General features: G+C 40.5%; 1 protein-coding gene across 1 annotated transcript in view; it reads left to right on the top strand.

Annotated features, from left to right (window-relative positions):
* The window catches only part of rev3l (REV3 like, DNA directed polymerase zeta catalytic subunit), an 82830-nt gene that overhangs the window by 60982 nt on the left and 8212 nt on the right, over positions 1-13636 (top strand). The window contains exons 14-26 of the mRNA XM_059356583.1: positions 7-827; positions 1233-1318; positions 1470-1595; positions 1842-2034; positions 2146-2260; positions 3823-3938; positions 5138-5256; positions 5867-5985; positions 6203-6344; positions 7437-7681; positions 8811-8919; positions 9795-10001; positions 11654-11763. Coding sequence (XP_059212566.1) covers positions 7-827; positions 1233-1318; positions 1470-1595; positions 1842-2034; positions 2146-2260; positions 3823-3938; positions 5138-5256; positions 5867-5985; positions 6203-6344; positions 7437-7681; positions 8811-8919; positions 9795-10001; positions 11654-11763 — 2508 coding nt within the window. The remainder of the gene's footprint in view (positions 1-6; positions 828-1232; positions 1319-1469; positions 1596-1841; positions 2035-2145; positions 2261-3822; positions 3939-5137; positions 5257-5866; positions 5986-6202; positions 6345-7436; positions 7682-8810; positions 8920-9794; positions 10002-11653; positions 11764-13636) is intronic.

The raw sequence follows: 13636 nt of genomic DNA, 5'->3' as shown, positions 1-13636 counted from the left end.
CTCCAGGGAGGTTGGCGGCCGTAAGCTAACGGTGCGTACCAGGCTGGCGAAGGAGCTAGCAGAGTTTAGTGGAGACCTGTCTCTCGAGGGGCTCCATTTCTGGAAGACAGCCTTCGCAGCCATGACGCATCCCATCTCCACTATTGTCTCATCTTCCCGAGCCCTGGGAGCTGAGACCTCAGAGGCCAGTAAAGAGCAGGGCCAGCTTGACAAGAAGGTCGTTCTCCTACCCTGCAAAAACCCACCGAGCAGAGAGCGAGTCCAGCTGTGGCTGGAAGCCAGGAAACAGTACGAGAGTTTACAAAAGGGGCTGCAGAAGAAGGGGAACTCAGAAACAAGTGAGCAGCCAGATGGTTCCAGACTCTCCAGCATCAGGAGCCAAAGGAGAAAGAAATGCAACCTTTCCTTAATCATATCTCCCATGAAGAACACAGGCTCTCATTTCAAATCCACAGAGCTGAGTCCAGTTTCAGATGAAGGTGTTGTAGATATAGAGCAGGAGGGCAGAGAGAAACTTGATGATGATGATGATAAAACCTCCTCTCCAGAGTCCCCGGAGCTGCCTCCCTGGCAGCCCTCCTCCCAGCCCGGCCCAGGACCCTCAGGGCCAGACCGGCAAAGTGAAAACTCTCCAGAACCACTTTCACCTCGGCTCTCTGTCTCCCTGGAGAGACAAGGGGAGAAGCTTAGTTCTTCTCCTGTCCATGTCAGTAACCGTGAAGAGGGGAGGACCAGTCCCCACCTCCTCCACAGCACCCCCTTTTTAAGAAGGAGGCGGAGGAGTAAGGAAGATCTGGAGCCAGTGTGCAGCACGCCCAAGTCTGAAGGTAAGAAGTCAGCCGAATCTGGATCTCTCATCTGTAATTGACAGGTGTGCTAGGATTTTATCATAGCTGACGATTTCGTTAAATTGTTTCCAACTTATGCAAAAAATGTTCATGCAGTCTTTCATGAAAGATTAGCATTCATTGTTTATCATTTCGTCTTGAGTTTGAGTTTCGATTTGTTAATTTTGTTTAAAGAAGTGGGGTGGGATTGAACACGTTTTTTCTTCTTCCCACCCCTTTTCAAATATGTTGTGGCATATTTATAGAGTGCTTGGCGGCCTTATCAGTGCAGGAGTCACTAGGGCTGACTCCTGTTGATGCATTATTATTATTATTATTGTATTGTTGTTGCATATTTGAAATAAATCATTCATTCATTCATTCATTCTGCTCTTCCTGCTGCAGAGGATCCCATTTCTCAAAGAATCCAGCAGAGGAGGAGAAGCCAAGCAGACCCACTGAGAAGAGTTTTACTCACCACGCAAATGAAGGTCAGACCTCTCACCACATCACAGACTAAAGTCCACCTTGGTTAACAGTAACCAGCTGAGAGCTTTGTGCTGAGACTCTGAATAAAGTCAGCCCCTGCCTGTGTTGTCCTGTTCCTTTAACTGTCTCTCTGTTGCTTTTTATTGTCCTCAGAACCAGTTTGCTGCTTTGAATGTGCCAAAGAAAGAGGACTCTCAGATTGAAGGGCCCAGTATAGCCAACTCTTACGGCTTCAAAATCAGCATGCAAAACCTGCAGGATGCCAAAGCTCTGCATGAGGTGAGCTGCTCCTCACAGTCTCTCAGTTTTGGGGCTTTAGGGGCTGCAGACAGGTTATATCCCTCCGATATTTAGGTTTTTGGTGTCAGATAGCATTTTATTAAACACACTTATTGAATCAGAATCAATGGGAGGTGTTATTCAATCCAGTTAGGTTTGTACAGTTTTTATTTCTCCTTAGAAATATTTCTAATGCATTATTTCAACTGTTCCTTCTGACACAACATTGCTTGTTGTCCCCCTCAGGTCCAGTACCTAACCCTGATGGGCATGGAGCTCCATGCAAGAACCCGCCGTGACCTGGAAGCTGACCCCGAGTTTGACCCCATATGTGCCTTATTCTACTGCCTCAGCTGTGACGCGTCCCTGCCAGACACAGACAGCAAACAGCTGACCGGTGCTATCGTGGTGGACAAAGACCATCAAAGTTCTGACCCAGGTTCAAACTCACTTCTGCTGACAGGAATATTTGTATGAATCGTGTAGCATTGGTTATTTATAGTCACATGTTCAGTGCTTCTGACTGATTCATGTGTTTGAATGCCCTCAGCAGGTCACAGAGGAACAGCGCCCCTGCTGGTCAGGTCAGGTGTCTCTGGGCTGCAGGTAACATACGCCACTGATGAGAAGGTGCTGTTCCAGGAGCTGATCTCCATCATGAGGAGGTGTGTATGTGTGCTCCTCTAACATGTGAACAGCATCACTCTCTGAAGAACAATTTGAGTTGATTTACTTCCCTCTTACATTAATGAAAAAAACACTTGAATGGATATTCCAAATATTCTTTAAATATCTCGTTTTTGATAACAACAGATCATTATTTCCATTTTGCCGCTCATACTTTATGAAGAAAAAAAGGTTTTGTATTTTTACGTAGCTAACTATTTGGCTAAGTAGCTTTCTAAGCTAACTACTTAGCCAAGAAGTTAGCTAAGTAGTTAGCTTAGCAAGCTACTAAGCTAAAAAAAAATGGATACAGGTCATTTTTGACTCATGTTGTGCATTAAAAGAGTAGTGACACAAAAAGGTATTTTATTAAAAAATGAATAAAGGAAAACATAAAATTAGGATGTATGATGATCAAAAACAAACTAATTGAGGAAAACCTGGAATACTGAATGTTGAATGTAATTTATTGCAAAGATATAGAACATAAAAACTCTGTCGGGTCACTTTAGACCATGTTGTGCATCAAAGGGTTAACTGCAAGAAGTAATTTTGTGCATTTTTACACTGCACTTTTAAGATTTCATGCTCAAATGCATGTAGTTGTACTGAGGGCCACTTCAAGTGAGGGTGCGGGCCGTCTGCGGCCCCCGGGCCTCATGTTGCCCATCCCTGGTCTAAACAAAAGGCACTTCAGATAAAATATTTTGTCGTTTTTACCAGCCAGCGTCCTCATGTAAACGGGGCCTAAGATAGAAAATAATATATCAGATTTTTTTAAAGCATTATTTGGGCTGTGAAGTATTTAACCAGCAGCTACTGTATGTTGGTGTGAAAGTAAAGTGCTGGCTGTGTCTGTCAGGTTTTTTTTTTTTTTTAAACTTTCTTTTTATTGATTTTTTAGTGAAAAAACTAAACACAAACATATAATTATACACACAGAACAGGTACATCAGACAGGGTCATCCACAGCAAAATACAATGGCAGGGCTGACGGGTTATCCACAAGGTCACTGGTACAAAAAATAAAATAAAAAAGAACCCCATAACAAGCAGAAATGGAATTTATATATACATAATTATACTCCGGGAGAAACGCTCCTGACCCAGGGGAAAAATACAATAATATAAAATAAAAAGATTTTCCCACACAGAATATGCGATCACCTCTCAAACATGTAGTCCCTCCATTTCTTCCAGTATTGGTCCCCTTTTTCAGTACTGTATCTCAGGGAAAATGTGAACCTTTCCATATTATAGATTTGTTCAACTATTCCTATCCAGTCTGAAATTGCTGGACACTCCTAGCTTAGCCATTTCCTGGTTATTGCCTTTTTGCTACTAGCCAATAATAATTGTAATAGGTATCAGTCTTGTTTATTTATCTTAGTTGGTATGTTTCCTAAATATATAACACTGAAACTGAGATCAGGCTGCAAATTGATTATTGAATTGATTGCTGCTTTAATGTCTTCCCAATAAGATGAAATTATAGGACATTCCCAGAATATGTGAAAATGGCCAGCTGACATATTACCACATCCTCTCCAACGTCTGTCAGGTTCGACCCAGACATCCTGGTGGGCTACGAGGTGCAGATGCGTTCCTGGGGCTACCTCATCCAGCGGGCTGCAGCGCTGGGACTGGACCTGTGTCAGCAGCTGTCACGAGTGCCAGGTAGGCCTGACTCTATATATATATAGTTAAATTTTTTATTTTTTTATTAAAGAAGAAACAAAGAAAAGAACAGTGGATTACTTATTAGGAGCCACAATATGAAAACAAAACACTAAAACACAATTCTAGACAACAAAGACTCAGGAACATATTTACAAATTAGACACTGTACACACAAATAACATACAAAGAATAATATAAAGGATAACCACAACAACAAAAAATGAAAACAACGATACACCAGTACAAAGCCACACGGCGAAAACAGACAGACGACAAAAAATAAATAATAATAATAATAATAATAAATAAATAAATAAAACTTTTTTTAAAAATAAAAAAAAACACACAACAACATAAATTTAGCCCAAACAGAAATATAGAGAGACTGGTAATATACACAGATTCCAGGATCAAAAGAGAATCATATGAAACGTTAATTAAATTCAAAGTAACCCTTGGACCACAGCGATAGCTTTAGACCAGCTGATTGGTTTCAGGTCTAGCATTATTAATCTCAAGAAGACAGACATACAGACACGTATATATATATAGTTAATGTTCAAATTTAAAGCAGCAATCCGAGTTGGAAGCATATACTTTTGTATACGGATAGACAGTTCTAGCCACTATCACATTCTTCTTTTGGATGCAGCTCACTGAGGCGTTCATAAACTCTACTGACGTGTCAGTGATTTCATCAGCTGTTCTGTTGTCTGACACTATATTTAATGGAGTTCAAAGACCAGAGGAAGCTTTGATAGAGCTTCAAAAGTAGACAATTAGATTTTTGCAAGAGTTCTTTGAGAAGAAGTTATTTGCTGAGCCTGCTATTATGAATGAGCTCACTGTGCCATGTTCCATACAGTAAACTCAGAGCTGCATATTGAACATGTGCAGGGTTTTGCAAAAATGATTATCATTTTATGATTAAATGACAATTTGTACCTGGCTACTGACAGTCAGGAAGTCAGAATAAAGCTGCGTGAGTGTGTTTTTATTTTCTTCTCTAGCAAATCTTTTTGACCAATCCTTTATTCCATCTGAGGGAGTGTGTGTATGTGTGTGTCCACTGTAGATACTGCAGAAGTACAATGGTGATTCAGTGTGTTTGTGTGTGTGCAGCACCTTTATTAGTGTGTGTAGCAGCTGAATGGAGAGCATCCTCTGTATGTCCCTGTAACTCCGTGTGTCCTCAGGTGACTCCAAAGAGAACCGCTTCGCTGCAGACAGGGACGAGTACGGAGCCGACACCATGACGGAGATCAACATCGTGGGACGCGTAACGCTCAACCTGTGGAGGGTGATGAAGACTGAGGCAAGTGTTCCCCATCACCCCAATTATACTCTGCATATTTCACTAAGAGTAGGTTGAACTCAGATTTAGATATATTTTACATTGCTTCATCCTCCCCATATCTAACATGTTTTTTTTTGTTCTATTTTTGTTCTTTGTGTTGTTGGTTGGTATTCTCTACTGATGGTTTCTTCAGCTGTAGGCTGTGAGCTGAGCTTGTTTTTTGATCAATATTAGAGTTTTTCTCACTCAGAACAGGGAATCCCCCTTAATACAGACCAGAACATAATAACAATAACTTCACTTCAGTGTTCATTCCTTGGCTAGGTATCAATACTTTTGAAAATGAGTATTGTATCCAGATACAACGTTTTAGTATCGATACTTTTTTGAGTATTGATACTTTTGACGACCCTCCTCTGAGTCAGAAAGGAAGCGTAGGAGCTGCTGTCATGAAAGATTCAGTTTTATGCTTTCAGTAAAGATACTACTCACTATTTTCACCTTCTCAACCACTTTTCATTGCGTTCACCTCTCCTGAGCCTTTGAATGCGAGTCTGACTGGCTTGATGTTTTCTAAGGAGCTACCTTGAGAAAATGTTCTTACCTGTTGTTGATATTCTCCCATCAGGCAACGTTGAACAACTACACCTTTGAGAATGTGGCCTTCCACGTCCTGCACCAGCGCTTCCCCCTCTACAGCCCCCGCACGCTGTCCGACTGGTTCGACCACAACACCGCCCTCTACAGGTTGGTGCCGGTATCACAGAAACATCATCAGAAATGGAAACAATGATGATTTTTAGGTGTTTCTCTTTGAATCAGCTGTGGCAGCTTGGCCAGTTCTTCTAATCAATGTTTCCCTCATAATATACATTTATTTACATGAACACCAAAAAATGGCATTAAAAATGATTGAAGCCTATGTGTGTGTGTGTGTGTGTGTGTGTGTGTGTGTGTTTGTCAGGTGGAAGATGGTGGACCACTATGTGAGCCGTGTACGGGGCACCATGCAGCTTCTTCAGCAGAATGACATCATCGGAAGAACCAGCGAGCTGGCCAGAGTGTTTGGGATTCAGTTCTTCCACGTTTTGACAAGAGGATCACAGGTAGCTACACTTCAGTCACACATTTCAAACAACCTGATGGTCACAGCTGTCTGAAAGCAATCAGAGGGTTATCAATGGCTGACCAGCATTACCAGTAGATGAACCAGTAGATGAACCAGTAGATGAACCAGAGTTGAAAGGACCCCAGTTAGTCTAGTCGTAATTTCTTGAACCCAGAAATGTTGAGTACCCTAAAGTTTTATTGCAGAAATGTCATCTATAGGCCTAATGGATGGAATTTAACTTGGTTGCTAAAAGTTGCACTTTGGGCAATTTGCATAATTAGCATAATAAGGTAAAGACACCACAGGTGAATAGGGTAAAAAATAATAATAATAGATATCACCATGAAACTTTCTCAGTTGATTACTTATGTTAAGAGGAGAAAAAAATGTATGGCATGTTTTTTGTATTTTAATGTTTACATATGCAAATGAGGCCATAACTCATCAAATATGCGCTCATTTGCATATAGACAAAATCAGATCGTTTGATAAAGTCATGCTCAAAATATTTTTTCCAAGAGTAAACATGTATATTTGGGGGTCTGAGTTGGTGAAAACCTTGTTGACCTATGGACGGACGGATTAAGAAATGGAGTGCCCCTGGGTTTACTATTGGGCCTATTGGGATTACGACTAGACTCAGTAGTAAATATATAGCTGTGTTTAATTACTTGTCAAGGCTGCTTAACCTCGGACATGGCCAGTCTTTTTGCCCACTGTTTCTCCTTACAGAAGCTGTAGTAATTTTAAAGGTACTGGCCAAATACTGGTTTCATATAAAACTGGAATATTTATTGGTACCCGCCATGTCATGATATCCTGCCAGGAAGAAAATAACGTTAGGCTACATTTTAGCAAAGGAAAATCTGAATCTGTTTGAGTGAAAATGGGTGATGTGGGATTTAACTTTTACACTTTGGAAGGTGGTTTCAGATTTTTGCGTCTTTAAGCCCCCAAAAACGCCGTCACCGTCTAAACGAAAGACACTTCAGATAAAATATTTTGTTGTTTTTACCCGCGAGCGTCCTGGTGTAAACGGGGCCTCAGTAATAAAATATCCTGTGTTTCTCCTGTTCTGTGTCTTCAGTACCGTGTGGAGTCTATGATGCTCCGTGTGGCCAAGCCGTTGAACTACATCCCCGTGACGCCCAGCGTCCAGCAGCGAGCCCAGCAGAGGGCGCCGCAGTGCATTCCTCTGGTGATGGAGCCCGAGTCGCGCTTCTACAGTAACTCCGTGGTCGTTCTGGACTTCCAGTCGCTCTACCCCTCCATCGTCATCGCTTACAACTACTGCTACTCCACCTGCCTGGGCCATGTGGACAGCCTGGGAACGTAAGAACATGATCGGCCCACACACCTACAACTAGACTTCACACAGCTCAGACTGCATGTCTGCCAGGAAAGTCTCCAGCAGCCCTGCCTTCCTCCTCATTATTTTTAATGGAACAGACACGCTGAGAGCTTTGCATGCTGCTCACAGCTCAGAGAGTGCTGCAACTTAGGATATATTTCACTAGGATTACTGTAGTTGCATAGCAACAGCAGGAGCAATGAACACTTCTTTTCCAACTTGCATATGTTTACTATTCCAAGGTAAAAGAAAAAAAGAGTAGTGCCTGGCAGTCAAACACACGTTTCATGCTCTTTATTCTCGCTAGAGTAGTAAGTGGAAAATTAGCTTCAACTGCACTACCTCAGAATTTAATACTGGATATAAAACATGATTTATAACAATTTTATATTTTATGCGTCATAATAACACCATTATCTCACTGGAAATTGAAGACACTTTAGAAAAGCTGAACCAAAGCTGCATCAACTCTTCATTCTAAAGGAAAATGCTATAATAATGAACAGTGGATAAATCCATTATATGATTGATAGGAAATGAATTGGCAACTGTATAGAAAGTTTATATTTTTCTCATGAATCAAACAAAAATGCCAAACATTTGCATATAAAGATCCTGGGAAATGATGGTGGATGGTGTAAAATCAAGGAGGGTCCACATTAAGAAGCATTAGGCAGAAAAAATGAATAGAATTGTGTGCAGAACAATATTTGTTTTCCTTTTGTTTCCCAGCAATAATCTTGCAACCCCTCAGATTCATGTTTTGACCCCTTTGAGTGGTCCCAGCAGGAATTAGGCCTTACATTTTAATTGCCAATTTGAACACAATTGATAATAAATAAGTTGATAATGTTGCAGCAGCTTTTAATGTAATAATCCCACCAACGTAATAGCTGCTGCTACTACAAACGTACGTGAGATTTCACACAAATGTAATAACTATTACGTTTGCAGGGACTACTAATACTGGACTTTGGTGCAAAATTCTGGTTTCAGTGTGTTACATGTAGCCTATCTAAATAATAACTGTGAACATTATCACAATCAAGTTATCATTTTGTGATGTAAATAACACAATTCAGTCATTAAAGTGTCCTGTGTCTGTTTCAGGCCTGATGAGTTCCGGTTCGGCTGCTCCTCCCTGCGGGTTCCACCGGAGCTCCTCTACCAGCGCCGCAATGACATCACCGTGTCACCCAATGGCGTCGCCTATGTCAAGGTACAGACTTCACCCAGCACTTAGCATGGTCCAGGTAATACACTGGGCCCGAGTATGAATCAGCTCTGAATCCTCCAGCAGTGCAGCTTTATTAAGCTTCATTAGCTGCTGTGGAGCCACTTGATGCTCTACGTCCCTCCATTCATTCTGTTCTTCCATTCACTGGTTGCTCCACCCTCCCTGGCTCCAGTCCCAGCCTCATTACGTCACATGAAGCAGCCACAGCACGGTGGACGCTGGTCCTGTGTAATGAGGTTATTAAAAGGCTCAGACGTGAATCAGGTTTGGTGGATCTGGATCACAGTTTGTTTCTCTCACACTGGATTTTGGCAAAACTGGCCTGCTGTTACTGAAGCTGGCTATCACTAGTTCTGTTTGTTGCCATAAACTTAAGCTGCACACTAACTGTACAAAGTATGTATAGTATAATAATTATTGTACACGCTACAGGAAATCAACATACTTTATTCTTTTAAATTGAAATTGGGAAATTTGGATGTCAAATAGGGCTGCAACTAAGGATTATTTTCATTATCGATTAATCTGTCGATTATGTAAACGATTAATCGATTAGTTGTTCGGTCAATAAAATGTATAAAAATATCAATGAGTGTTTCCAAACCACAAGATGACGTCCTCAAATCTCTTGTTTTGTCCACAAACCAAAGAGATATTCAGTTTATTGTCATAAAGGAACAAAGAAACCAGAAATATTCACATTGAAGAAGCTGAAATCAGAGAATTTGGACTTATTGTCTTTAAAAAACTGCTCAAACAGATTATTCAGTTATCATAATAGTTTACAATTAATTTAATAGTCGATTATTGTTCGATTAATCGAATAATTGCAACATCCCCCTGTTGTGTGTGTGCAGTCCTCGGTGCGTAAGGGCGTCCTGCCCAGCATGCTGGAGGAGATCCTGAACACCAGGCTGATGGTGAAGCAGACGATGAAGACCTACAAGCAGGACAAGAACCTGATGAAGCTGCTGGACGCCCGGCAGCTGGGACTCAAGCTCATCGCCAACGTCACCTTCGGCTACACCGCCGCCAACTACTCTGGACGCATGCCCTGCGTGGAGGTGAGCTTCTCTAAGGCAGCTGTTCTCAACCTGGGGGTCGGGACCCCAATTGGGGTCGCGAGATGATTTCTGGGGGTCGCCAAATCATTTTGGAAGTCAGCTCTGTCTCCACTGTGTTAAAGTGTTCATGTGTTTTTGGTCATTTAATGTCTTTTTTGCCCATTTTGTGTTTGTTTTTTTTCAGTAATTTTGTGTCATTTTTTGGTCATTTTTTGTCTTTTTTATCCCATTTTGTGTCTTTTTTTTTTTTAGTAACTTTTTTTGGTCATTTTGTGGTCAATGTGTGTCTTTTTGGTTATTTTGTGTCTTTTTCTGGTCATTTTTTGTCATTTTGTGGTCAATTTGAGTCCTTTTTTGCTTAATTTTATGTAATTTTTTGGTCAATTTGATTCTTTTTTGGGGTAATTTTGTGTCTTTTCTGACAAATCCCAAATTAGCAAGTTATTACTTTACAAGGAGTCTCTGGCTTAAAGCTGACTGTTACAAAAAAATATATAAATGCACAGACAGAGAGATGTTTTAGTTGTTGTCTGCTTCATTATTTGTCCAAAATTCGTCGTATCAACTGAGTTTGTCTGAACTGTGAGATTGTGTTCAGTGAGCGGGGGGACAACAACATGCATGTTAAATTGGGGGTCGCGACTCAAAAAGGTTGAGAACTGCTGATCTAAGGCTCCTGTCTGTCTGCACTATCTGAGTCTGAGGAAGAAAAACAACACAATGCTTCCACATTCTGAGGATTTCTTTCAAACCTCAGTGAGAAGAAAACAAAGACAGCAGCTTTGTGTTGGCTATGTTTTCATACTCCAAATAATCAACATATTTAAAGCCATCTGTGATTGAACACCACACATTTTCAAGGGAAATATTTATGAAGTTCCATTTCTAGTGTTGTTTTGTCTTGCAAGTTTCTGTTGATGTTGCCCATGGTGTCCTGGCAGAGAATGCAATGAAATGAACTTAATCTTTGTGAAATAGAAATTCCTGCAGAAGCCCTGCCTCCATATTCCTTAACCCTTTGATGCCCAACATGGTCTAAAGTGACCTGACAGAGTTTTTATCTTCTCTATCTTTGCTATAAATTATTTTCATCATTCAGTATTCCAGGTTTTCCTCAATTAGTTTGTTTTTGATCATCATACATCCTAATTTTTATGTTACCTTTACTCATTTTTGAATAAAATCCCTTTTTGTGTCACTACTCTTCTAATGCACAACATGGGTCAAAAATGACCCGTATCCATTTTTAGCTAAGAAGCTTGCTAAGCTAACTACTTAGCTAACTCCTGGCTAAGTATTTAGCTTAGCAAGCTACTTAGCTAATTACTTAGCAAGCTACTTAGCCAAGTAGTTAGCAATGTAATACAAAAACTTTTTTTCTTCATAAAGTATGAGAGGCTAAATTGAAGTAATGATCTGTTTTTTTATCAAAAACAATATATTTAAAGAATACTTGGAATATTCAATCATAAAATAAGTTGATATCAAAAGATAGAGCACAGAAACACACAGCAAGCATTAAATAACATGGGAAATGAATGCTGGTCATTTTAGACCCATGTTGTGCATTAGAAGGGGGGTTAATATGTTGTGCATTAAAGGGTTAAACTCTGTGCAGCAGCATTTGTTAACATCTCGCCCGTTTCTCCCAGATTGGAGACAGTATCGTCCACAAAGCCAGAGAGACCCTGGAGAGAGCCATCAAGCTGGTCAACGACACCAAGAAGTGGGGAGCACGGGTGGTGTACGGAGACACCGACAGGTAAACTACTACCTGGACTGTGGAGAGACGTTCTAGCAGGAAGGAGAGACTCAGTGGTCGTACTGGGACCAGACACCATACTGGCTTCACCAGAACCAGACCAGACCAGATTTTAAGAAAACTACAATGACACAATATCTGACTGGACCAACAGACTTTTATTTAAATGAGTTGCAGATGCATTTTGAAATGTTTTAACATAACTCTTTACATACTCTTAATAAACTTCTTCTTCCACAAATTGAAACTAAAACTAAAATGTATAAAAGTTAAAATAAAGTCTCAGGCCACGCCCCTCAAATGTCCACTCACTCTGCGTGTCTCCACTACAAAAAGGCCCCCAGAGGGATTTAGAGACTCCAGAGGTGACGTGTAATCGCTAACAGCTAACTGTGCACAACATCAGCAGCTGATCAAAACAAAGCAGCATGGCTAATTATCATAAACATAGCCACCTTGAATTAACAGCATCACTAACTGTGCACAGAGTGTCTGGTGCTTGTTGTAAACAAACAGAGATCACTAAGTGACACATACACACTGTACTGCTACAGAGCTAACTGTTAGCCTGTTAGCACATACACACTGTACTGCTACAGAGCTAACTGTTAGCCTGTTAGCACATACACACTGTACTGCTACAGAGCTAACTGTTAGCCTGTTAGCACATACACACTGTACTGCTACAGAGCTAACTGTTAGTCTGTTAGCACATACACACTGTACTGCTACAGAGCTAACTGTTAGCCTGTTAGCACATACACACTGTACTGCTACAGAGCTAACTGTTAGCCTGTTAGCACACACACACTGTACTGCTACAGAGATAACTGTTAGCCTGTTAGCACATACACACTGTACTGCTACAGAGATAACTGTTAGCCTGTTAGCACATACACAGGCTCCTGTCTCTCATGCAGACTGTCTTCTGCATGTGACTGTACATATCTAGTGTATCATAAGTGAAAACAAACTATTTCTTCTACTGTAAATGTGTAATACTGTTCCATCATCAGGGTAACTCATGCTTCTAATGACTGATACAAACTCCTGTTAGCCTAAAGCCTAACGAACACACTTTAATCATCCCTGTGTTAACACTGTGTCACTAATCTGTGATGATGTGGGAGCTCCAACCTTTTCATTTATCAAATACATTACTTTATGTTTTGACAATTAACTCCAGGGCACTAATTAATTTTAAGTATAAAAAAGGCTGCTACTACTCTATTTTCCAAGCCTTTTTCTTTTTTTTTAACCGCAGGAATTCACTTTTTGTCTCTTCCGCATAGTACGAGTCCAATCAGAAATTTTCAACAGTGGCGGTTCTAGACCAGTTTTACTGTGGGGGCCAAGGAGGGGCCAGTGTTTCATCAGAGGGGCACATTAGCACATGAAAAAAATGGCAAAGATGATATTTAAGCATTCAAAATCTTTGAATGTCTTGAAAAAGACACAAAATGACCAAAAAAGACAAAAAATGAGAAGACAGAATAACCAAAAAAACCCACAGAAGACATAAAAATGACCAAAAAAGACACAAAATGACAAAAAAAGACACAAAATAACTAAAAAAGACACAACAACAGACACAAAATTACCAAAAAAAAGACACAAAATGACTTACAAAGACATGAAAAGGATTCAAAAATGGACAAAATAGCCCAATAAGACTCCAGAGAGTTAAACTATTATACAATGTAACATTCTGGGTTTATTTTGTGTACAATGAGATATTGTTTGAACAAAAAAAAAAAGTTAGAATTGTTCCATTGTTCATTGTTATAAATTGATCATTTTATTATTAATTTGACACAGGGGCCACAGCAGGGGCCAAAGGCTTCTTCACAGGGGCAGTGGCCCCTGGAGGCCC

Source organism: Centropristis striata, chromosome 18, assembly GCF_030273125.1.
Source record: "Centropristis striata isolate RG_2023a ecotype Rhode Island chromosome 18, C.striata_1.0, whole genome shotgun sequence".
Lineage (NCBI taxonomy): Eukaryota > Metazoa > Chordata > Actinopteri > Perciformes > Serranidae > Centropristis > Centropristis striata.
This window is presented reverse-complemented; position numbering and strand designations above follow the sequence as displayed.